Source organism: Diplotaxodon limnothrissa, linkage group LG15, assembly GCF_057381915.1.
Source record: "Diplotaxodon limnothrissa isolate DT_005_m linkage group LG15, D_limnothrissa_male_GT1.1, whole genome shotgun sequence".
In the NCBI taxonomy this organism is placed as follows: Eukaryota; Metazoa; Chordata; class Actinopteri; order Cichliformes; family Cichlidae; genus Diplotaxodon; species Diplotaxodon limnothrissa.
In genome coordinates this window covers 27804778-27828710 of record NC_140610.1, presented here as the reverse complement: position 1 = coordinate 27828710, position 23933 = coordinate 27804778, and the positions used below count along the sequence as shown (strand labels likewise).

The 23933-nt window shown below is 46.8% G+C and overlaps 2 protein-coding genes across 3 annotated transcripts; one reads left to right on the top strand and one right to left on the bottom strand.

The window, feature by feature from the left end:
- Nucleotides 1-1065: 1065 nt before the first annotated feature.
- Nucleotides 1066-6843, bottom strand: zbtb25 (zinc finger and BTB domain containing 25). Its single transcript, XM_085372960.1, has 3 exons — nucleotides 6778-6843; nucleotides 3360-3540; nucleotides 1066-2248 (listed from the first exon to the last, which is right to left on the bottom strand). The coding sequence occupies exons 2-3, from the start codon at nucleotides 3530-3532 to the stop codon at nucleotides 1066-1068; spliced, it is 1356 nt and encodes a 451-aa protein (XP_085229086.1). The 5' UTR covers nucleotides 3533-3540; nucleotides 6778-6843.
- An 863-nt stretch (nucleotides 6844-7706) lies between these two features.
- Nucleotides 7707-18731, top strand: zbtb1 (zinc finger and BTB domain containing 1). Of its 2 annotated transcripts, none has more exons than XM_085372955.1 (2): nucleotides 7707-7853; nucleotides 14161-18731. In XM_085372955.1, exon 2 carries the CDS (start codon nucleotides 14165-14167, stop codon nucleotides 16169-16171), a length of 2007 nt encoding a protein of 668 aa, XP_085229081.1. In that variant the 5' UTR covers nucleotides 7707-7853; nucleotides 14161-14164; the 3' UTR covers nucleotides 16172-18731. The 2 variants fall into 2 exon arrangements, with proteins under 2 accessions (XP_085229081.1, XP_085229082.1); XM_085372956.1 differs by lacking the exon at nucleotides 7707-7853 and adding an exon at nucleotides 8196-8422.
- The last annotated feature ends 5202 nt before the right edge of the window (nucleotides 18732-23933 follow it).

The following is a 23933-nucleotide window of genomic DNA, read 5'->3' as shown; positions in this document are numbered from 1 at the left end:
TTTCAGGACTTGGACTCCGCCCCTTAGTTCTATTGAAGTAACTCTTATTAGTCATATGCAGAGGAGTGAATACGTTTAACAGTACAGTGTTATTTACTGAAGTCTGCACTGTAGTTTTGTTTCTTTGTGGACAACACTAAAAGGACAGAAACAAGAAGCCTCGTACTCTCTTTCTGACGATGAACACTGACAAAAGACTAACTCAAACTTTACATGTAAGGTGTACGGCGCTTAGTCGTTATTTGTCACTGAGAGGGTTTACTGCTGTACATTTTAGTCCTAAACCTGTGTGGCAAGATGGAGGGAAAGAAAACGTGAGTAAAAGAATAAAACTGGAAGGAGAACTGACACGATTTCCACTGAAAGATCCAAAAACCAGGGGAAGATTATCCTGAATGTGACATCTGCCAGATTTAAATCCAGTTTTTGGTTTGGACCTGTTCTCATAACTTGTAGATTACACCTTGTACATACGACACTCTGACACCAAATGACAGAAATCTGAGTAGTTCGCTTTTTGTAGTTTGCACATGTCAGTGCATCCACAGAAAGGCTCTGACATCACAGATCGCTCTGACATCACAGTGCTCACTATCTCCTCTTCCTCACAGTCCTCTCAGACTCGGATGGGCTTCACTGTTGGCTGCTTTCAGGTTTAGAGTCTCTGGCAGCTCAATTTCAGAGAAGGAAATACAAAGCAGTGACATGAATGACAGGAAGTGACATTAGTCAAAGTACTGATGTATCATTAATCTCTGATTAATCTGCTGATTAATCAACGAATCATGTAATCAGAGTCCAGAAACTTGTTCAACATGCACAAATCAGCAAATGTTTCAAACCGGAGAAACAGTTCCCAATCAATTAATTATTAATCATCAATCAGTCAGGTTTTGCCGACGTTTCTGAGCATCAAACAGTCCGACCTGCTGACCTCAGCACCTCATGATCACATCACTGGATTAAACACAGACACTCCCAAACAGGTACAGACCAAACACTCAGAACACCACCACCTGCGGAAATTACTATTCCGTCCAATCACATCCCTCATAACAGATGGCATCACTCAACCGGAACGCCGTCCACACTCTCTTGGGAGATCTCAGAGTCCAGGGAGTAGCAGGAGCTGCCATTGTCCTGAGTGTCCCTGTTGGGCTCCTCAGAGAGAGCTATGGGGGTGCCCACTGAAGCTCCACCCCCAGCCCCTCCCCCAGGCTCAGCAGCACTGTCGCAGAAGTGGGCGGAGGCCTGGAAGAGCTGGCTGCAGAGGCGATTGTAGCGGTGGTAGCGGGACGGCTTGCCTGTGTGGGTGTACATGTGCTCCTGCAGCTGGCTCTTGTGGGAGAAGCGTAGGCTGCAGACGGCGCAGGCAATCTTACGTTTGCGTGAGTGCAGGGAGGGAGCAGGGCTACTCCCCCCTCCTCCACTCCCACCACCTCCTCGGCTCCGCCTCAGCTCAGCAGCCAGCTGGTTGGCTAGCGCCTGGCTCTGTCTCAGAGCTTCCTCCAAACATCCTGCATCCAGCTGCTCCTGGGTTCCTGGAGGACCCTCCTCTAGGCCGGCTTCCAGCTCGCCACCCTGTGACAGCCCCTCCATGAGACGGGCGGGGTCGAGGGCGTGGCTGAATAGGTGCTCCCGCAGGCCCTCTGGGGAGGAGCAGCGCTCTCCACAGCGGGGACAGAGCAGCACTAGCGGCCGGTCTTTGAACAGGAGGCCCTGAATAGGACTGCTGTCCTGAATTGGAGACCCTGCACCTGGACCCTCCTCGCCGTCCTCCTCCTCCTCTAAGCGTTCCTGCTTGATATGGGTAGTTGAGATGTCAGAATCGTCTCCGGATGCCACAGAGCAACGTAGCGCTGAGGCCTGATGGTCCGATGATACCCCCTCCAGTCCGACAGCAAGGGACAGCTGGGAGTGAGACCGGGCCCCTCGGTCAGAGGACCGCCCATCCTCGGCCCCGCGGGACACCGTGGTGGTCTTGGGGACTCCGGGTCCCTCCTTGCTGGCCAGCTGGGAAGAGATCTGAATGCCATAGAGGTTGGACATGCGGACCACGTTGTTAGCAGTCTCAGCAGCACCCTCACCAGTTTTGCGGCACAGCTGGTAGGCGTGAAGGAACTTAATGCCCTCCTGCAGCCGGCTCTGGTCCACCGGCTGTTTGGGACACATACCGGTGTACATGATGTGCAACAGGTAGCTGAAGACGTCCGGCTGGATGTCCGTGGGCTGGATCTTTATACACTCGCTGGGGACACAGAGAGACATGAGGTCAGCACCTCGGAAAAAAACAGCATGTGAATCCTGATGTTTTGGATCGATGTTCTCCTGAAGGTTTGGACCAAAGTTTTGTTCCTCTATTCTGGCTTACAGGATCCAGATCCTGAAATTTGTTCTCTGGAATAAAGGAACAAACACCGGTACAAGCCTTCGGGCAGGCACGCCGTCCACACTCTCCTGTGTTTAAGACATTATTCTAGTCTTAAACACATTTAGGGCTGATCAATCATTATTGAATTTTTATTACCATTTGATTGCTTCTTAAAAATTATGAAAAAAAAAATTGGGATAAAACATTAAATTTCATTCATTGTTTTTTTGGTGTGTTACAAATCAAACACACCACTGTTCACCTAAAAGGTAAGGCCAAATAAAGGGTCCTCACATGTCCTCACAGTGCATCTGTTTGTAGCTGACAGCTAGCCACTTTTTGACCAGTCAAGCTCCAAGTTTGTAGTTAACGCTAACATTCGGTTTGGTTGTGGAGAGCAAATCCAATCCTGAGCTGTCTTTCTCATGGCTAATCTTAGCTAACACTAACATGCCTGCTGACAACTAGTAAAATCCTGTCTTTAATGGATAAGGTTGGCCAGTTTGTCCAAATTCCCAAGGCTGATCTATTTGCAGCTGCATGGTTTCAGACAAGCAAACCCTCTTTGGGTTCATGCCGCACTGCTAACTCACAGCTAGGTGGCTAACAGCAGGTCATCTGGTAACGTTTTCATGACAGGATCGACGCAGAGACTGTCACCGGCTGGTTAGTGAAGTCCTTTTCATCACTGCCGTCACGATGACAGCAAGCGGCAGATCTGACTGAAGAACGTACGTTTAGTACACCCCAGATAATCCTCCTCTCTGACCTGGAACCCAACACGGTTGAGAAAGCCAACAAATTTATCAGGACAAAGGATTCAAGGGTCAGAGGAGTCACCACCTGCTGGGCATTTAAAAGAATTCAGGTTCTCAGAAAACATGCCTATTTTTTATCCTACCTGCACTTGTGTGATGACCCAAAGCACAAGTGTATAACTAACTTCTACTCAGGTAAAGAGGTCACACGCCGCTGTCTCACCCCTCACCTGGACTGGTGGATGAAGATCATCTTGAAGTAGTTGGAGAAGGCAGCCAGCACAGCGCGGTGAGCTTTGAAGTAGACGTTTCCGATGGCGACGGTGCAGTCACACAGGAAACCAAATTCCCTCTGCACGTTGAGCTGCTGCAGCAGGAAGAGGCTGTGCGACGACACCTCCATGACACCGTCTGAAACACAAACCCGAGCCCATGAAGTTCACATTATGACCTCCATCATCACTGCTCACACACATACATTTAACATACAAACTTATTAATGTGCAACAGGATGGAGGATGTCTTGAAGAGGTTCAGAGAAGGTCAGAGGAACTTCACTGTGACCCTGAGCAGAGGATCCGCTGTGGTGATAGAAGATGAAATACAGTGGGGCAAAAAAGTATTTAGTCAGCCACCGATTGTGCAAGTTCCCCCACTTAAAATGATGACAGAGGTCAGTAATTTGCACCAGAGGTACACTTCAACTGTGAGAGACAGAATGTGAAAAAAAAATCCATGAATCCACATGGTAGGATTTGTAAAGAATATATTTGTAAATTAGGGTGGAAAATAAGTATTTGGTCACCTCAAACAAGGAAAATCTCTGGCTCTCACAGACCTGTAACGTCTTCTGTAAGAAGCTTTTCTGTCCCCCACTCGTTACCTGTATGAATGGCACCTGTTTGAACTCATCATCTGTATAAAAGACACCTGTCCACAGCCTCAAACAGTCAGACTCCAAACTCTGCCATGGCCAAGACCAAAGAGTTTTCGAAGGACACCAGGAAAAGTATTGTAGACCTGCACCAGACTGGGAAGAGTGAATCTACAATAGGCAAGCAGCTTGGTGTGAAAAAATCAACTGTGGGAGCAATCATCAGAAAATGGAAGACATACAAGACCACTGATAATCTCCCACGCAAGATCTCATCCCGTGGGGTCAAAATGATCATGAGAACGGTGAGCAAAGATCCCAGAACCACACGGGTGGACCTGGTGAATGACCTGCAGAGAGCTGGGACCAAAGTAACAAAGGTCACCATCAGTAACACACTACAACGGCAGGGAATCAAATCCCGCAGTGCCAGACGTGTTCCGCTGCTGAAGCCAGTGCATGTCCAGGCCCGTCTGAAGTTTGCCAGAGAGCACATGGATGATACAGCAGAGGATTGGGAGAATGTCATGTGGTCAGATGAAACCAAAGTAGAACTTTTTGGTATAAACTCAACTCGTCGTGTTTGGAGGAAGAAGAATACTGAGTTGCATCCCAAGAACACCATACCTACTGTGAAGCATGGGGGTGGAAACATCATGCTATGGGGCTGTTTTTCTGCCAAGGGGACAGAATGAATGGGGCCATGTATCGTGAGATTTTGAGCCAAAACCTCCTTCCATCAGTGAGAACTTTGAAGATGAAACGAGGCTGGGTCTTCCAACATGACAATGATCCAAAACACACCGCCCGGGCAACAAAGGAGTGGCTCCGTAAGAAGCATTTGAAAGTCCTGGAGTGGCCTAGCCAGTCTCCAGACCTCAACCCCATAGAAAATCTGTGGCGGGAGTTGAAAGTCCGTGTTGCTCGGCGACAGCCCCAAAACATCACTGCTCTCGAGAAGATCTGCATGGAGGAATGGGCCAAAATACCAGCTGTGTGTGCAAACCTGGTAAAGACCTATAGTAAACGTTTGACCTCTGTTATTGCCAACAAAGGTTATGTTACAAAGTATTGAGTTGTATTTTTGTTATTGACCAAATACTTATTTTCCACCCTAATTTACGAATAAATTCTTTACAAATCCTACCATGTGGATTCATGGATTTTTTTTTCACATTCTGTCTCTCACAGTTGAAGTGTACCTCTGGTGCAAATTACTGACCTCTGTCATCATTTTAGGTGGGGGAACTTGCACAATCGGTGGCTGACTAAATACTTTTTTGCCCCACTGTATATATATCTGTGGTCGGTCAAGTCCATTGCTGCTGTGTTACCGATACTCCTGTTGCTTTAGCTCAGTAAGTACTTAATATCGAAGTGCTGAATAACGCCACAAGGTAGAGCCTTCCTGATTCTCGTGCACTGTTATTGGTCGATGTTGTAGAACAGAGCAGGGGTGCAGGTTCATTCACTAAAAGAGCTGATGAAGCTCCTCTGTTTGAGGGGGAGCCTCTTCTACCGTTCACTGCTGGAGCGTCTGGGGGACATCAGAGGAACTTCAGCTCCTACAGGGGCGCACGCGTGCCACTGTCTGGGTCCCTTGCACTTTGAAAATAGATAGGGGGCAGGGTTTAATAAGAATATTTTCTTCTTCCTGCTCCTTTTCACACATGGTTGTAGTGCTTTTTGATAGAAAGTGTGGTTGGTTTGTTTGAATTGTTGTACCAAGTGTGAAATAAATAAATAAATGAAATGAGAAAAAATCAACTTTAAGTAACTGTGTTGTCTTTAGTTGTGCTGACGTGGGAGTTTCCAATTTCATTGTACTATTGTACAAGGTATGAGTGTGCAATGACAATAAAGAGTTATTTTATCTTCAGCATCTCTCGCATACACACACGCATACACAGAAACACAAAAACACACACACAAGCACACAGACACACAAACACAGAGCAGTATAGCACATTAAGACCTGAAGAACTCTTAAGGTGTTGTTTAACCCTGTGACGTCACATTAAGTCCGTCAGGCTCACTTGGACACGCCACCTCTGACCTCAGCGAAGGTCACACCTGACACACACGCACTCATGCACGGGGAAGGGGCGGGTGTTCACATCGAACTGACCCGACCACACCGGAAACCGGACACCCGCGCGACCCAGTCACACACTAGCTCTGCGCGTGCACGTGCCGTCGCGCCCGCCACCGCGCAGCATCCTCCATCCTTCATCTCATTCATCACACGCACGTCCTCATCACCTCCGCGCACACGGGCGCGTGTTCACGCTCCCAACGCCCGGCAATCCCGTGTATGCGCGGATCCTGCACGCGCGCCGTTAATGAGCGCCTTACCGCAGAAACGAGCAGATCGTCTTCAGAATCGGCCGATTTGTTGCTGCAGAGGATCTCGCGACGAGCCGCGTCACCTCTCGCGAGAACATGGGTCAAATGGGGCAGTCACGTGAGCCGTCAGAAACGTTTGATGGCTGATCAGTAATTTAATAAACGCAGAGCAGGAAAGATGGCGTTATCGTGCCATCGATAATTTTCTGAGTATATCAGGAAAAAAAGTGAAACTGATCAGAGGCTGTCAGCCAGCAGCATAAGACCCCGACACCGTGCAGGGAGCACGATCACGTGACACAACACACACCGACACCGTGCAGCAGACAGACTCACAAACACGCTTCAGGTCTGCAGCTCAGGGACTGAACCCCATCATAATCTGTGTAATCTGAGACTCAGAGTACTCTCGGAGTGGGCCACTGTACCTCGGTTGGTGACTGAAGTAACTCATAACCTGTGTAAATATGTTTTCTTAGGCTGGTGTCCACTGAGCTGATCAGCAGTATTGATTATTACTGACCACAGCGGGTATGCTGTGAGGTGTGGTCCACATTCTTGGCAGTGAGTGGGACACGTTCCCAGTGGGTGCTGGGCTCCGCCTAGGCCGCCCTTTGTCACTGGTGATGGGCAGATTATCTGGGCGTTGCCAGCATCTTGTCTCTGCATTTTGCAGATGATGTGGTTCTGTTGGCATCATCAGGTGCTGCCTCCAGATAGCAGGCTACTTTGAAACAGACGGACTGGTGCTGCAGTGATGAGATCGTTCAGGTATGGGCCACCTCGTATATGATTGATGGGTGAGATGTTGCTGCTTCTTCAGGCGGAGTCTCCTGCTCAGCTCAGAGTTAGACCTCCTTGCTGCTCTCTGACTGAATGTGGGTGGCGGGAGGCCTCAAGTAATCCTACAGGCGAGAGAGAAAACAAATAGATTATTCCGGTTATTATTTTCAAATTAAAAGCAGACTTTGTTTCCTGTGGTCGTTTTCAATGAAGACATAATTCTGACACTCTTTATTTAACTGTGAAAGGCCCCGTCCAAGCCAGAAATGTATATTTATTATTTAATGCCCACCTGTGAACTACTGCTTGATGCAGTTAAACATGTCCCACTGGGTTAAAGTTCTTATATATTTTATTATAACTTCAGTTTTTCATTTTACTTTTTTTTTTATTTTTTACTGTGCGACACATGTTGCGTTTCCGTAGTGTCAGCTGAGCTGCGCGAAGCATCAAAGCGGAAACGTATTTTTGAAACGTTAAAACTTTATTTAACTTTATTTTGAAGGGCCCCACTCTGACCGGAAGTTCCTTATTTGAACTTCCTCGCTATGTGCGGCTTGACGGCGCGGCGGGCTGTGCGGAAGTGCTTTCATCCTGCTGGAGGAGAAGAAGAAGAAGAAGAGGCTGCTCCTTCGTCTCCACAGTAAACCATCCGCGGAGGACATTTCGGAGCCTGGGAATCCCACAGCAGCAGCCCCTTCGCCGGCCTCCGGGACCCACGGTGAGTGGACGGACCCGTGTCCGGGCTCGGGGCCGTCTGGGCGGCAGGCGGTGAAGGAAATGCTCGCGGCCTGCTCTCGGTGCTGAATGCGGGTGGCAGTGCGGGGGCGGCGGGGCTGTTTGCGGGAGAGAGCGCTCAGTAACCGCCCGGTTTTATTCGCATCACATCCGGTGGCTACTTTCAAAATATAAGTCGTAACGAATAGTTTTGAGCATTGAAGCAGCCGGAGGAGCTACGAGTTCACTGACGATCCTTCGGGGAGTGTCTGACTGTCACTGAGACGCGCTGTGATGCACGCGATACCCTGACGGTGGTCTCGTTCACCCCTTGTCACGCTTCGTGTTTTCATTTTGGAGGAGTGATCACAGGAACTTCCGGTGTGGACCACGCTAACAGGGGTTAGCTTGGAGCAGCTAATCTCAGCCGAGCTGTAATCTCCATTTTAGCTCGGCGGTGTGGCCAGCCTCTCCCTCCGGTCTCTCCACGGGCTCGCTCCCACCTCGGCGGCTCCTTCGCGGCCTGTCTGCCGGTGACTGACAGCCCGCACCGCGTGCCTGCGGGGACTAACAGTAAGCAGGATGAGGGCTCTTATTTGAGTGGTTTTTACAGTGGAGTCTGGTGACAGAGGCCAAAATTATTTCATCCACTCTTCACAGTGATCACATTATTATCTTTATTGATTACTGATCAGTAGAGTAGGTTTCTGAACTGTGACCTTTAATCTCACAAAGCTCAAACACACCTGACAGCAGACACATCAGATATGAACCTAGACTGTCACGTGTCGGCTGATAAAATGAGCCCTGAGACCTTCCTGTGAGCAGCAACCAGCTGATCAGAGTGCAAACGACTTGTCCATGACTTGTTCTGGTAATAACACGATTAAGGCACTCATCTTAGTAAAAACTCGTGAAAAACTGCATATCACAATGACCTGAAAGGGGGGAAAAAAACAATGTGTCACCATTTACAATCATAAACTCTGAGCTGGGCTGTGATTAGAAACTGATGATTTAATCAGCCTGAACGTTTTAAGGCATTCTTAAAATCATATCTGCATATTTCTGGAAAAGTGTGATGATGATGATGATGATGATGATGATGATGACGTTTATGATGGGATATAAAAAGGTCGTTCTGCAATTTAATGTAACTGCAGCAGCTGCACGACGCCATCACATCAAACTGAGACTGGGGCTGGGGGCAAAGTCCTGCTTTCCCACTGTGTGACCTCATCACAAGTCACTCCACTGCTGGCTCTTACTGTCACATGGTGTGTAGCTAGCGGTGTCTGGGGAATCATGTGGAGGTGCGTTCTATGTCTCCACCTTTAGCAGGATCAGGTTTTGTTGGAGGAGCTCAGTTTTGGCTTTAAATCAGCGGGACCGTCCTGAACTCACGTGAACTGATCTGATGTCACGTCATGTGATCAAAGAGCCAAACCATTTCAGAATAAAACGCCATCCTGAGCCTCATCTGAGAGGCGGAACTCACTTTGGAAATCAGTCACCTGACCGTCTGCAATGGAGTCATGCTTTTCGGTCATCAATTCATATTCTGCTGGAACATGTTGGCTCGTTGATCTCACATGATGACCTCACTTCCTGTAGTCATGTGTAGGGGTGGACTATATCATACCGTTCACGGTAATACCGGTGTAATGTTGGGCAACGATAAGAAAATGAAATATCCCGATAGAATATGGGCAAAACGCGCATGCGCAGTGCCTTTGTTTACATACGCACATGGCGTCGACGCAGAATGAGAAGAGCGAAAGTGGATTGTTGAATGAAACGGATGAACCAGAATTGGTTTGTAAAAATGCTGCAACTTCAGTGGTGTGGAACTGGTTTGGCTTTCGTCCGTCAGATATACAACAAAACACTATTTTTGGTAGCGCATGCTAACGGGCTGTCTTTATTATTGGAAAATACGGCACCCTTAAAATCAATCCTTTGATTTTTCTGAAAATCGACAGCGCCCCTTATAATCCCGTGTGCCTTATGTATGAATTCTGGTTGTGTTTACTGACCTGGAAACGATTTTATGTGGTACACGGCGCTCGAAAATCTGTCAAATGTTTCAGTACGACTTTGCTAAGCTACGAAGCCGCACCGCTTGATGGATTGTCGGAGCATTACGGCTATCGTAGGCAGGAGCCTCGCGGAGTGATACGTACTGTGCTTCAACATAATATTACCGTATTGTGTGTGTGTGTGTGTGTGTAACCTCTTTTTAAGTTTTGTGGATATTATACATGGTTATGCTGAGGATATGTCAGCCAATTTCCACTGGAAATGCCTTTTGTAGGGCTGCTCGATTATGGCAAAAATGATAATCACGATTATTTTCACTGAAATTGAGATCACGATTATTTGACGATATTTATTTAACCCTTTAAGACCTACTATAGAACCAAGTCCACCAGAGCTTATATTATTTTTTTACATGCTGTAGTGCCATTTGTGGGAGCATTTCAAGTTGCTATACATCAATACAACTGTTATAGCCCATATTTTAATAATATGTATGCATTAAGTCCATAGTAATTACATAAATTGCAAAAAAGTGCAATAAACTACAAAAAAATTGAAAATCGCTTTTGTTTTGTTTACATATATTTCTACTTGGAGAAATTTAAGAGGTTTATCCCTCAAAACTTTAAATACAATAAAGTTGCAAAAAATAGTTTCCCACCACAGGAAATTTATTTTGAGTGTCTTCATAGTTTTATTTTGGAGATACAGCAATTTTTATATACTGCAGGAAAAACAAAAAACAATCCTATGATGCAAATTTGCAAAGAAAACAGCATGTGCATCATTTCACTGTGGGAAGTGTTACGAACAGCTGATAGGAACGGCAAAGCATGTTTCTGGAATATTATGTTTTTGTTGCTGCAAGCGCTTTTTATGCAATTTTTGCAAAGCTATATGTGGAACGAAACCGTGACCGAGGACAAGCTGATGGCATCAGATGTAAGTACAACTCCTCCGGTTTCATATGCAAAACAAATTATTGCGCTAGCTTACACGGTTCAGGTTCTACAGGGATTTAAAAATAATTACGCAAAACGGAGCATGCAGCTCTGACCGGCTTTAAAGGGTTAACAATGACTTTAAAAAAATAATATAAAATAGTGTGCAACGCCACTGAAGTTTTTTTTTTTTTAAACTCTCTTTTCAACCAACGGCAGTCACTCTCCAAATAACTTCTGCCTAGCTTTCCGAGCTTCCCTCGGGTCCTCTTAATCAGCGGTCTCCAACCTTTTTTGCGCCACGGACCGGTTTATGCCCGACAATATTTTCACGGACCGGCCTTTAAGGTGTCGCGGATAAATGAGGGAGGGGCTAATAATCGGCTCAGTCATTTTTAATGATCGTTGAAAGCCCAGATCGTAATCGTGATTAAAATTCGATTAATTGAGCAGCCCTAGCCTTTTGGTTAAACTGTCAGCAAGGAATTTGCATTTGCACTGTTAATTTTTTATATAACTTTAATGCACATAAAAACAGCTGCTTGTTTAAGTGAAAATACATTGATGTTTTTTTTTTTTGCACTAATAAAGTTGAGGAGTTGTAAAGTGTTTTGTCTAGTGTCAATTATATCGTCAGTTATATATCGTTATCAGTTATATCGTTATATATCGTGATAAATATTTTTGGTCATATCGTCCTGCTCTAGTCATGTGTCAGTTTGCATGGCCACCACCGACATCCAGAGGACCGCTGAGTGTTCTTGCCTTGCTGTCGCAGTGAAGCATGATTCATGCATCTATTAGGCGCTCTGCAGCCTAATAGATGCAGAGCTCGGAGATGCAGGGCACTAGTTGGCGCTGGAAATTTTGTCTGCCAGTCAATTTGCTTGAATCAGGAATTGTGTGAGGCAGAACAAGTTGGAAACAGCTGCACTGATCACGGTCATCATGGGCTGCGTCAATGTGTAGTTGCATTTGTCAGGATTCGTCACGTTATGGCGTAGATTTAACGCAGAAACACGTGACTGGTGGTGGTCAGCTGGCACTAAATGTTTAAAAATCTGGAAGAGGCGAGTCTTCTGATTGCACCTGAGGCAGGTGAGCTCCTGCACAGCTGGTTTTATGTTGTTCTGCTGCTATGGCTTTCAGGACTCTCTCACTCACACACACACACACACACGTACAGTGATGCTACTTCGCCACTGATCTCTTATCTGGCGCGATGCTCTGAGGCACTCTGGGATCAGCTGACACATTCTAGCTGGTCACAAGTGTACTCTGTGTGAGCTTTACCTGTGAGCACAGCCAGGTGAACCGCCAGTGGAACTGGGGAGGGAAGGCAGCTCAGTACACACAGACGGGACGACATCGCTGAAAATAAAAACGCGTCAAAGTTTTAAGCGAATCACTGTTCAGCTCAGGTGACGGGAGAAAACATCTTCCTCTGATTACACCCCATTTTGACACAAGAAGTGACATCTTTTGATGGGTTTCAGTGTCTCCAAGCAGCAACGGGGCAGGGGGGGTCAGGCAGTGAAGGTACATGTCTAACAAAAAGCTCCAGTTCTGAAGAACAGGACCGGGTTCACTTCACAGTACAGAAAACCGCATGCAACCGGTTTTCTCCTGCAGCACAGGAACCTGTTTTTAGCTCCGCCCACATCTGGAACTGCTGCAGATGTTATTGGCGTATACCCGCCGATGAGGGCTCGGGTAACCAGTGAGCAGAGAGCATTCTCAGAGAGCAGTTTGGCCCAGATGTGCCCTGCATCTGCAGTTTCCTCTGAGTCCAACTTAAAGATCCAGATTTGTCGGGTGTGTCGGGCACATCTGGCTCACAGTTTACTGTAACCTGGTCCACAGGACATCTGCTGTGAACTCTCCAGGTGTTGGTGGGGTCAGGGTGGACCTTTTATTTAGGCAGTAACTTGGGGTGTGTACAGGTATACTTGTCCTGCAATAGGGCTGCCACGATTAGTCGACTAGTCACGATTACGTCGACTATCAAAATCGTCGACGACTGATTTAATAGTCGACGCGTCGTTTGAAGCTTTGTAAGATCACAAAAGACGCAGGAATAAGTAGCAGGATTTAAGAGTGTAATAACGGAATGAAACAGAAGATGGCAGCACTGCATGTACAAGGATGCCAGCTGCCCTTAAACCCCGAAGAAGAAGAAGCTCTGTCCCAGAATTCATAGCGCCCAGCTCAGTTTCCAACAATGGCGGCAGCTAGTTAGCTTTAATATTACTCTTATTATTCTTTCTGAGTCACAAAATAAACGTTTAACATATTTTCAGGCGAGAATGTAGCTGTGTAAACCTCAAATATCTGCTCAGTTTATCAAGACACCACATATTTTCAAAAGCGCTCTGACGTTTTCGGAGACGTCTGTTACCCACTAGCTCGATAGCTAACCGGGGGCAAGGCTAACTAGCCGTGAGAACACCGGACTCCCGGCCGTCACTTAGATAACTTTAAAATGTTATTGTTTGGCTTTTTTTAGTATTTTATTTGTTCCTGAGTAAATCGGTTTGGCTGAGATTAAAGTTATAGTTTTTACACAGCTGAATAAACATCAAACAGACAGCTGATTATCAGAAGTGTGAGATGCTCCAGAATTTACTCCGGTGTCCTGTTATATTTTAGATAGCAAGGAGTTTATTAAACTTCACCGAAACAATCTGCAAGTTTAATTAAAATTTAATAAACTACCATCTTGTCTTTATTTTTAGTTAGCACACACCTTAAACACTTAAAGCTGTAAGCTAATGATAGTTATATAAGAGCAGATGCTGCTGGTGCAACCTACAGCTTGTAGGTTTTACGTCCAATGGGTGATGATCTGATTAGTCGACTAATCGCAAAAATAATCGGTGACTAGTCGACTATCAGAATAATCGTTTGTGGCAGCCCTATCCTGCAATACAAACACATCTGTCACATAACAGGGTAGGTGTGTGTGTGAGGGGGGGGGTGTCACTTACTGTGAGAATAGCCAACGGGAGGTGAAGCATCCTCCCCCACAGTGAGTTTAGAAAGGTGAGAAGTAGACCTGCCATCGTGTGTGTGTGTGCGCGTGCATGTTAAATCTGAGCAGTGTGTTCTTGAGAAGGAAATACTGATTCATCACTGCAGTGCTGTAAGTGAAGCTGGGAGCTGATCTGAGCGTGCTCGGTGTGTGAACTTGTGGCTCTAATTAAAGTCAGAGTTGCTGATGAATCATATCAGGCCCGACTGTCCCGTGCCAGCTCACACGTTATGAAAGTCGACCGCAGACGACCTTGCTGCCTCATAAATTCTGACTCTGTCTTCCTCTGTTGTCCACAGGGCGATGGCAAGGCCGAGCCACAGCGATCACGTCCTCCAGCAACTCAACAACCAGCGCGAGTGGGGCTTCCTGTGCGACTGCCTCATCGCCATCGGCGACATCTACTTCCGGGCTCACAAGGCGGTGCTGGCGGCCTGCAGCTCCTACTTCAGGATGATGTTCATCCGGGACCAGCAGGGAGCGGGCCGCCTGGACCTGAGCAACATGCAGATCAGTGCCGAGTGCTTCGACCTCATCCTGCAGCTCATGTACCTCGGGCGCATCGTTGTGGGCAGTTATGAGTTTGAGGAGCTGAAAGCGTCCATGGCATATCTGCAGATGTACTACATCCCTGACTCGCTGGAGGACCTGAGGGACATCAGGAGCTCCAACATCACGCCGTCCTCCTCTGCCTCCTCATCCAGCTCCTCCGCCGGGCCTGCTGGCGGGAAGATGATGTTTGGCGTGCGCATGTACGAACAGCAGCGGCCCGCCGCACCTGAAGGGGAGCGTCTGCCGAAGGCCGTCACTAGCAGCACGGGGCGTCCGGCTGTTCCTGCTGTTCCTGCTGCAGTTGGCAGGCCAGCCACGACTGAAGAGGCAGCAACCGCTCCTCTGATTGTGGCGGCGCCAGTTTTAGACGGAGCAGGCGAGCAACCATGTGACCTGAGGAAGCGGTCAGGTGGTAGGAGTTCAACTCTGAAGGACCGCCCTAGGTTCGGTCGCACATACACTTGCGACGACTGTGGCTTCGTGTTCAGCTGCGAGAAGCTTCTAATCGAGCATATCCTCACGTGTACCAACCGCAAAGCCTTCCACCCACCCCGAGGCAACACTGAGGGTGACAACGACTCAAGTAAAGCAGAGAGCTCCGCCTCAGAGAGCGTGGAGGAACACCGGGTCGTCTGTAAAGGTGAGGACGACTGGCCTGAGGCCAAGACTGCCCGGTCAGTCCTAGGCGGACCAGACGGCGAGCCTGGGTCCACCAGGAGCATCAAGACCGAACCAGAAGAGAGCATGTTCCCTGAGATCGAGGTGGTCCGTGTTGGCGAGCATGCCGCCAGAGATTTTAGTGCACGCTTCGGTGATGCAGCGCTGAGGGAGAAAACGCAATCGGACCCCGAGCCCGGTGTCTCCGGTTTGGAAAACAGCAGCGAGCCTTTCGAAGGCAATGATTCCGGCATCCCCGTCAAACTCCAGAAGGTCAAAGACGAGAAGCAGGACGCTGACGGCACGCCCTGCGAGGTGTGTGGCGCTCTGTTATTGGAGGAGGACAAGTCCGCGCACTATCTGTCCAACCACATGGGGCATATATGTGCCTGCGGCAGGTGCGGCCAGGTGTTGATCAAAGGCCGGCAGCTGCAGGAGCATGCCGAGCGCTGCGGTGAATCCCATGGAGCTGAGTCGGACTCCCATGGCGAGGATGAGGCGTCCCTGCTGGAGGAGCCGCATGGGATGGAGGAGGGGCTGCTGGAGGCAGCCGACCTGGCGTGTCCGCACTGCGGCCTGCTGTTCCAGAACGAGAGCCTGGCGTTGGAGCACGCTCTATCCTGCCACGACCAGGAGCTGTTTCGGCCCACCATGCTGGAGGAAGGCGGCGAGCCCGATCACCGCCGCAAACACTTCTGCAGCATCTGTGGCAAAGGCTTCTACCAGCGCTGCCACCTGCGCGAGCACTACACTGTCCACACCAAGGAGAAGCAGTTCACCTGCCAGACCTGTGGCAAGCAGTTCCTGCGCGAGCGCCAACTCCGCCTCCACACTGACATGCATAAAGGAATGGCGCGCTACGTGTGCCCCGTGTGTGACCAGGGGACCTTCCTCAAACACGACCACGTGCGTCACATGATCTCCCACCTGTCAGCCGGGGAAACCATCTGCCAGGTGTGCTTCCAGATCTTCCCGGGTGGCGAACAGCTGGAGAAGCACATGGATGTCCACCTGTACATCTGTGGCGTGTGCGGTGAGAAGTTCCGCCTGCGCAAAGACATGCGGAGCCACTATAACTCCAAACACACCAAGAGACTATAACAGCGCTGCTGCCATGTCCACGAGTCTGTTACTAAGAAGCCATAAATGTGAGAACAAAGAATGCACTTGAACACCAAAAAGACTGAACTGCACTTTGAAGCCGTACGCAAACTAACCGGGTGTCACACTGCGAGCTGCGGGTCCAGCCGCGCCTTAGTGACTTCTGTCCGCTTGAGGCTTTGCGCAACAGGAAGCTGGTGGGTTGGTAGATACCTGAGGACAGGAAGCCTCGTGTTAGAGCTGATTCTGAATAAATAGCAAACAGCATGCTGCCTAGAAACCGACTGCTATTTGTCCATACATGGAGAGCGGGAGGTGGGCGGTGGCACACAGGCTCCACCCACTGCCTGCCTCTCTCCATGATGACGGTGTAGTCACCGTGCGTGACAGGAAGCTTCTGTCTGCCATATTGGAGCTGAACTTGGTGGCGAGAGAGGCAGACCTTTTCTGGAGGGAGGAGGAAAGCTGTTTAGAGCACAAACAGTTGTTTTATCCTTCAATTCAATTCAATTGAACTTTATTTTACGCAAACCTACGGCACACAGTCACAACAGCAGTCGCCTCGTGGGGCTCTGTGAGATTAACCCTTGACAAAATTAAAGGCCAAAATGAGCTGCACAATGAATTACACGCCAGGAAACAGATTACAAATAACTGAACCCATCGTAAAATCTGATTGGTCGCCCAGAGCTCACGTTTCCTGTTGTTCTTTTTTTTAAATGTTTAAACACGAGCTGAAACTCAAAACTGCCCTTGCGTGATTTTCAGAGCAACGAGGCGCCATGTTGCCTTAAATTCCGACTCGCAGAGTGCACGGTTCAAATCGCGGCCTCAGACTGATGTGGTCATGTGGCCTTCTCTGAGCTTTAATCACATTTCAGGTCCAAAAGTAATCCACAGAAACCCACCAATCAGACGACCCCTATGAACTCACGCTTTAGCGACATTTCTGGCTGATTCAAAACCGTCAGGAGTTACTGAAACTGGCGCCGTCACAGGCCGGTGTGAGCTGCGGTGGTTCTGCAGCGCTCTGAGCTTCTGTTTTAAGACGTTACCTGAAACTGGCTGCAGGTCTAGACGCAGCTGCTCTGTTCTCTAAACAAACCATGAAGGTGACGTGCCGTCAGCTGGTGCCTGCACGACCAATCACGCTCTCAGCTGACGGCACTGATCGTTTTTATAGTTAAACATTATTTTTATTAAGTTATAATTGCATGTATGATATCTGACAGCTGTGATGGCCAATCAGCTGCTCGTATCAAAGAGCAGGAATCTCGCAGTCGCGTAGAGGAGGCACCACCCTCCACCCGTTACAGCTCAGGTCTGAACGAGTCGACCGTAGCATTTCCGTCCAATGGACCAAGTGGAGGACTTGCGGACCTTCATGGATCCTAGAGTTCAGGTTCAGCACGTACACGCTAAACTGACGTCATCACAACCTAAAAACGTTATAGTAACCGATTAAAATGAGTCCGTCGAAGCTCCGCCCACACCCACGGTTAGCGCTTGTGCTGCTCGCAGTGTGATCTCCAGAGGAAATACAAACTAGTATATCTGCTGAAACGGTACCCCTGTGACCTGCGTGGAGAGAAATTCCTGTTTGCAAGGGTGCGCTGCCTCACGCTTGGATGTTTCCCAGAATACTAAAGCCTGTTACGGCTTCCTCGCTCTGTCACCGTCCCACGCACTCTGTGATTGGTGCCTTTACTGTAACACTCCGTCCTTCCTGTCAAACTCACGGCGATGTGTGAGGGGCGGGCCGGCACGGAAGGTCACAAACCCCCCCTCAGACTGAACCGGCCAATGAAAAATCCAACAACTAAACACTAGAACCAGTCACCTCGACTCTTACCCTCAGAACTCCTGTTATGCCTTACAAGTCTCTCGAAGTGTTCGCTCGCCAGCAGTACGGGATCGGACTGGATCCAGCTGCTCAGAACCAACCAGTCGTTACAGGCTCGAGTAAATCAGACTATCAGAACCAATCAGAATGAGCTCCATGAAATGATTCTGCGGCTGCTTGGACAATCAGCCCTGCCCCCCTCATCATCTTCTTCTCGTCTGGCTCACAGTGAGACTGTTTCCTGTGGACTAAGACCTGAAACCAAACAAACTCCAGCTGAACTCAAACTAATTCAACTTTCACCTAATCAGCACTAACAGAAGTCAGGGACATGCCCCTTTAATGCCTCACCAGTTTAGACCAGTTTAAGCCGGCTCAGGTCGGACCGGGTGGATCTGACCAAGGTGGCGGGTCCACCTGGTTACCCCAGGTGTAAACGAATGTCGTCTTAAGTAAAGCTAGCGATGTCAGCTGTTTGTTCTTCTTCTTGCGTTGTTTTTCTGTTTGTGACCACGACTCTTAATAAACAGAGTGAACCTGAGTGTGGGTGGAGCCTCTGTTTCCATCCCACAGAGGATGAAGGCTCAGTGTTATTTACCAGCACCTCCTCCTCAAGCTGCAGCTTCATCTTTTCTCTGCTTCACGAAGTTTTTAAATGTCAGGGCTGAGGGAGGATCAGCTCATTGATCAGCTGATGTTTGGACTGATGCTCACATTTTTCACAGAGATCACCTGTAGCTGTGTTCTAGCTTCTGTGGTTTCCTGACAGGATACCACAGAAGAAGCAGCTGTTATTGATTATTGGTTTGTTAACGGTGATCGTTTCTGACTGAAGGCCAGCGGGAAACGGGTCCAGTGTTGGTGTTTAAATGCTCCACATAAATGTTTTTCAGTCACATGGGCTCTGAGATTCAGCTGACCTTTGACCTTCCTATCTGATTGGAATATAATCACAATTATTTTGAAGATTTTTATTGATGTTGATCATGCAACCTCAGTGCTTCCTGTTTCAAATTGAGTGTTTAGTGAGGCTTTTATTCTGAAATATTTCCAGGAAACTGCATCTCACTCAGAAATACTTGTTTTAATTTTTCTAAAGATTCTGAAGATGAGACATAAAAATAACATTTGATCAGAATGTCATCAACACAAGGCCGCAGATGTCCATCTCCACCGTCAGATCACCTTTGAATCTGAAAATGTTAAATCCAGACTTTTGTCTCTGTTTGGATTAAAATATCCACAAGAGGAGGGTCTGTAATGTTCCTCTGCAGCAGGGTGTCAAACTCCAGTCCTCAACATCAGCCTCACAGCTTCCTGTAGAGCACAGGTGTCAAACTTGAGGGCTGGTGTCCTGAAACTTTTTCATGTGTCCCTGCTGCAACACACCTGATTAAAATTAGGTTATTAGCAAGACTTGACTGCATGCTGAGGTGGCAATCCCCAACCTTACTCAAGTAAATTTAAATAAATGTAAGTTTTTGGGAAATTGTACTTCTAAAAGTACTTTTGTTGCACCATGTTCATTCACTTATGAGCTGCTGTAACATGAATCAAATGGCTGAGGCTATATCTACACTAGCCCGGATAAATTTGAAAACTGTGTTTTCTTTTGAAAACGCTCTGTGTCCACACTATCGTTTTCACGTTGTGCGTCCACATTGAAACAGCCGAAAATACCCTCCGCTATATTAGGCTACGTTCACACTGCAGGGCTTAATGCTCAATTCCGATTTTTTGATCAAATCCAATTTTTTTTTTTCTCTGCTTGTTCACACTACAAATACAATGTGACAGCAAACAAGCTCTAGTGTGAACCCTCAAAGCAGCCCGCATGCGCAAAAGAAGACATCACACACAACGCGCTTTGTTTAGACCCAGACCAAACAGTATTGTTTGACTGATGGCCCTTAATATAAAGACTTCGGACTTTATGTTTCCCAAATTTGCTTTAAGTTATAAAGTTATTTTGTTATTTACAAATGGCCTAATAATTATCCTTATTGCTGTTTTAGAGAGGAGCGGTGCTTCAAAGGATAGTTAGAAATGTCTGTCAGAATCTGCAGATAATACAGTACAAATAAAATGTTCCCATTTTCTGTACGTTTCACTAACATCTACACGGGATGACCAAGAAGCGTTCACGATGTCTTATCGGGTGCTTTTCAGGCGCTGATAATTGGCATCTGTCTTGTGTCAGTGACGTAAAAGACGGATTTAATGCGACATGACCATTCAAACAGCAGTCGCTTTCTAAAACATCAGATATGTATCGGATTCAGTACCACATACAAAAGTGACCCTGATCGGATTTAAAAATATTGGATTTGTGCTGTTCACACTGTCATAGCATGATCGGATATGGGTTGCATAGGGTCAAAAAAGTCAGATTTGATGCGCTTTCGCCTGCAGTGTGAACGTAGCCTAAGTTTAATTTAATTGGTCACATGACTGCATCACATGACTAAAATGTGTCATCGTTTTACCACAGTGTCACCACAGTGTGATTCACTGTCCACACTGCGACATGAAAACGGCATTTTCAAATATATCCGGTTTGGAAAGTGTTTTCAAAACAGCGTTTTCCTTGACCAAAAATGAAGTCTCAGTGTGGACGGAAGGCCAAAACGAAGAGAAAAAGATGTGTTTTCAAACGAAAACGTATAAGTGTGGACATGGCCTGAATTGCCTCCTCAGCATGCAGTCAAGTTCTATAGTCTTGCTAATGACCTACCAATTTTAATTCTGGTATGTTGCAGCAGGGACACATTTAAAAGTTTCAGGACACTGGCCCTCGAGTTTGGCACCTGTTCTCTACAGGAAGCTGTGAGGCTGATGCTGCTAGTCACACTTTGTGAAAAACTGGTTCAGCGTCTGTCCACACGGGGGAGCTGCAGAAGGACTGACAGACTGAAGATCTGCTTTGTGGGCTGGACCTCTTCAGACACCAGAATGAAAGCAGAACCTGCAATATGACTCACAACACCTCTCTGAGGTTTGACTGAGTCAAAAGAGTTTGTGATCCAACTGCATGTTGGAGGCCAAAGGTCAGCTGCTGGCTGTGAGAGGTAGGTCCTTGGGTCAGTCTGAATGTGACACAAACACTGTCAGTTGCTGAGGAGTCGAGTCCTTTTTAATAACGCTTTGGCACACGAGTCCCAGATCAGTTACAGATGCTAGCCCTCGAGCAGAGAGGGTTGGTGTTCTGTGCTGTGGCTCGAATGCAGGCTGAGATCACAAGAAGACCTGCGAGCTGCTGATGTTTCATGTGTATGACGATGTGAAGAGAAGGAAGCTGAATGCAGAGGTCAGTGTGACAGAGCGACAACAGGAATGTGACATCACTTAGATGTGTTTCTAATGTGGCAGCACAGTTTTCACTTTATTGTTTCTGACTTCAGGTGGTGCTCTCCGCCTCTGCCGCCAGGCCATGTTACACCACAGTTCAAGAGGGGGGCAATGAACGTGTCACAGGTGCGACTCACCTGACTTGACTACACCTGAGTGTGTGGTCAGGTGAGTCTGAGGAGGAGGACCTGTGTCCGTCACATGTCTGCTGGGACTCTGCAGACACACAAATCTTGATGTAGGTGTAAAAACCACTGATGTTTGGAAATGCTGAGCTGGATTTGATCCAAACCTTCTGCTGTATTTATTTTTGTTTCATTCTCTATTTTCTGTAACAGAATGAAATAAATCAGGTTAAATTGTTTTCATTTGTCAGTGATGACAGTCATGCACCTGAGGGCATCATCAAACTGTTTTCATCTGAACCAAATATTTGCATAGATGTAAGATTATCTACAGCTGCTTTCAGTACCACTGATGTTAATTTAGTGTCTTTCTCTCCAGCTGATCTGAGTTAGCTTGAGTAACTACCACCAGCTGCTTTGGCCTGTTCTTTTCTGTATCACATGGTGGCGCAGTGAGTCACTGTAACTTTCATTTAATTAGAGTTTATTTCCTGTAAACAAATATTAAATGATTTCTAACCAACTGCATCAATCTGTCTGAGATTAGCCGTCCACACTGAGCTCTGACAGCTTTACAAATAGCGTTGTTCCTGAAGTCACACCTTGGTATTTTGGTAAATCCAAATTTATTTATCTCAGTCCTGCAAACGGGAAGCCGGATTTTCAGGTCATTAACTGAGGCATGAAAATGTGCGGCCTCTCCTACTTCCTGTCAAACAGCAAGTTTGTCTCCACATAGGATTCCAGGAGCTCGGGAATCTGACGGCGTATCTCTGCTTTGAATCCTCGGCTTTGTGACGACAATCACAAACCTTCAGATTCTGTTTGCTGTCTTGACCCAAAAAAAGATGGCTGCCACACAGAGGTTTCTCTATTTTGATGGGGCGAATGATCAGATTTCACAAACAAACAGAAAATCATTTATGAAGCTGATCTTTAGACCCGTTGAGGAAAAACCTGCTGCAGACACATGATCTAAGACGGCTGAGGTGCACTGGCACAACACAACCTCAGTGATACATCACCTGCCAGTAGAGATGCTTAGGTCACTCAGCCTTGGCACAAAAGGCGGTGAAGACAACGTGTGCAGGAAAGAGGTGAGCGGGATGGCATAGACCTTCCCAGCAAATGCCTATTCGATCCAAAATAAGACGGAAGAATGAGACTGTCTCACAGGCTGTTCACCTGCTACTGCATGATGTAAAGCTCAGGGCTTCACTGTGCAACTGGTTGTTGAGAGCTCAGCCTGATGTCCAATAACGACAGACTGCTTACAGGAAGTGGGTGAATCTGCAGTCCGCTGCTCTGACCAGAGAGGAGATGACTGTGGACTCCAACACTGGTCTGCGCACAAACACACTCCATGTTTCTGTTGATCTGAATGATTATGGTATTTTCATAGGTTTTAGTTTAATGAAACAAATCAATCTTCTTCTACTCAAAAAACTGATCATGACAGAGACATGAAGATTCATCATGAGACTGATCAACAGGACATTTTAAATCAGAGTAAAGTTGTTTCTAAAACTTTAACGTTACTCATTTATTAATGTAAATAAAAACAAACACTTCTGTCTTCTAAATCTGTTCAACTCTAACGCTGCATGAATGAAGTTAGCAGCTGGAAAACATCTCTGTGTGAGAGTGATTCAAACAACACCAATAAAATACCACTGATGTGTTTTACGTGGATTTCAAACAGTACAGATGTTATTCTGATATGAAATGTCGATGTTTTATAGTTTGTAAATAAAGGCACCTCCATATTGGAGCCACTGCGTGGCAGTGATGCATCCTTGAACCTGTGTGACTTTGCCTGTGTGACAACAAAACTATCGACTACACTACTCACTAACTTCACAACACAAAACACTAACTTTAAACTCCAAACACGCTAAAAGTCACAATTCTTTCACATCTCAAAACTTTCTTTCTCTCTCTCGCTCTTTTGCTCTCTCTCTCTTTCGCTGCCATCACTCATAAAACTTCTCCGCCTTTCTAAACAATCAAATGCCATGATGCCGTATTATTATTTTTTTATTTGATTTACCGTTTTTCCCCCAGTAAATATAAACAACAATAGTATTCAGGAAAAAGCTTTACGTATATATTTTTTTCATAACTCTGGTTTTATAGCCTATCAACACAATTTAAAAACTAGTATATAGTTTGAAGTCCACACTTTTTATACAAAAATGGAGAATCGGGGTTGTTTTGGGTTGAAAGCATCTTGTTACTATGTCATCTTAAATTGGTCATGCGATTGGTTTACCTTGACTATTTTATTCTTCCTCAGCCAATCAGCAGCACAATCGTCTGTGTTGAAAAATAGTAATGAGTCCACACCGCATTTTCTTGTTAGTAACAGCGTTTTAATGATAGAAATGGTAATTATTCAGATTAGTTACTGTTATTCCCATCACTGATAATGACACAATTATTTCTA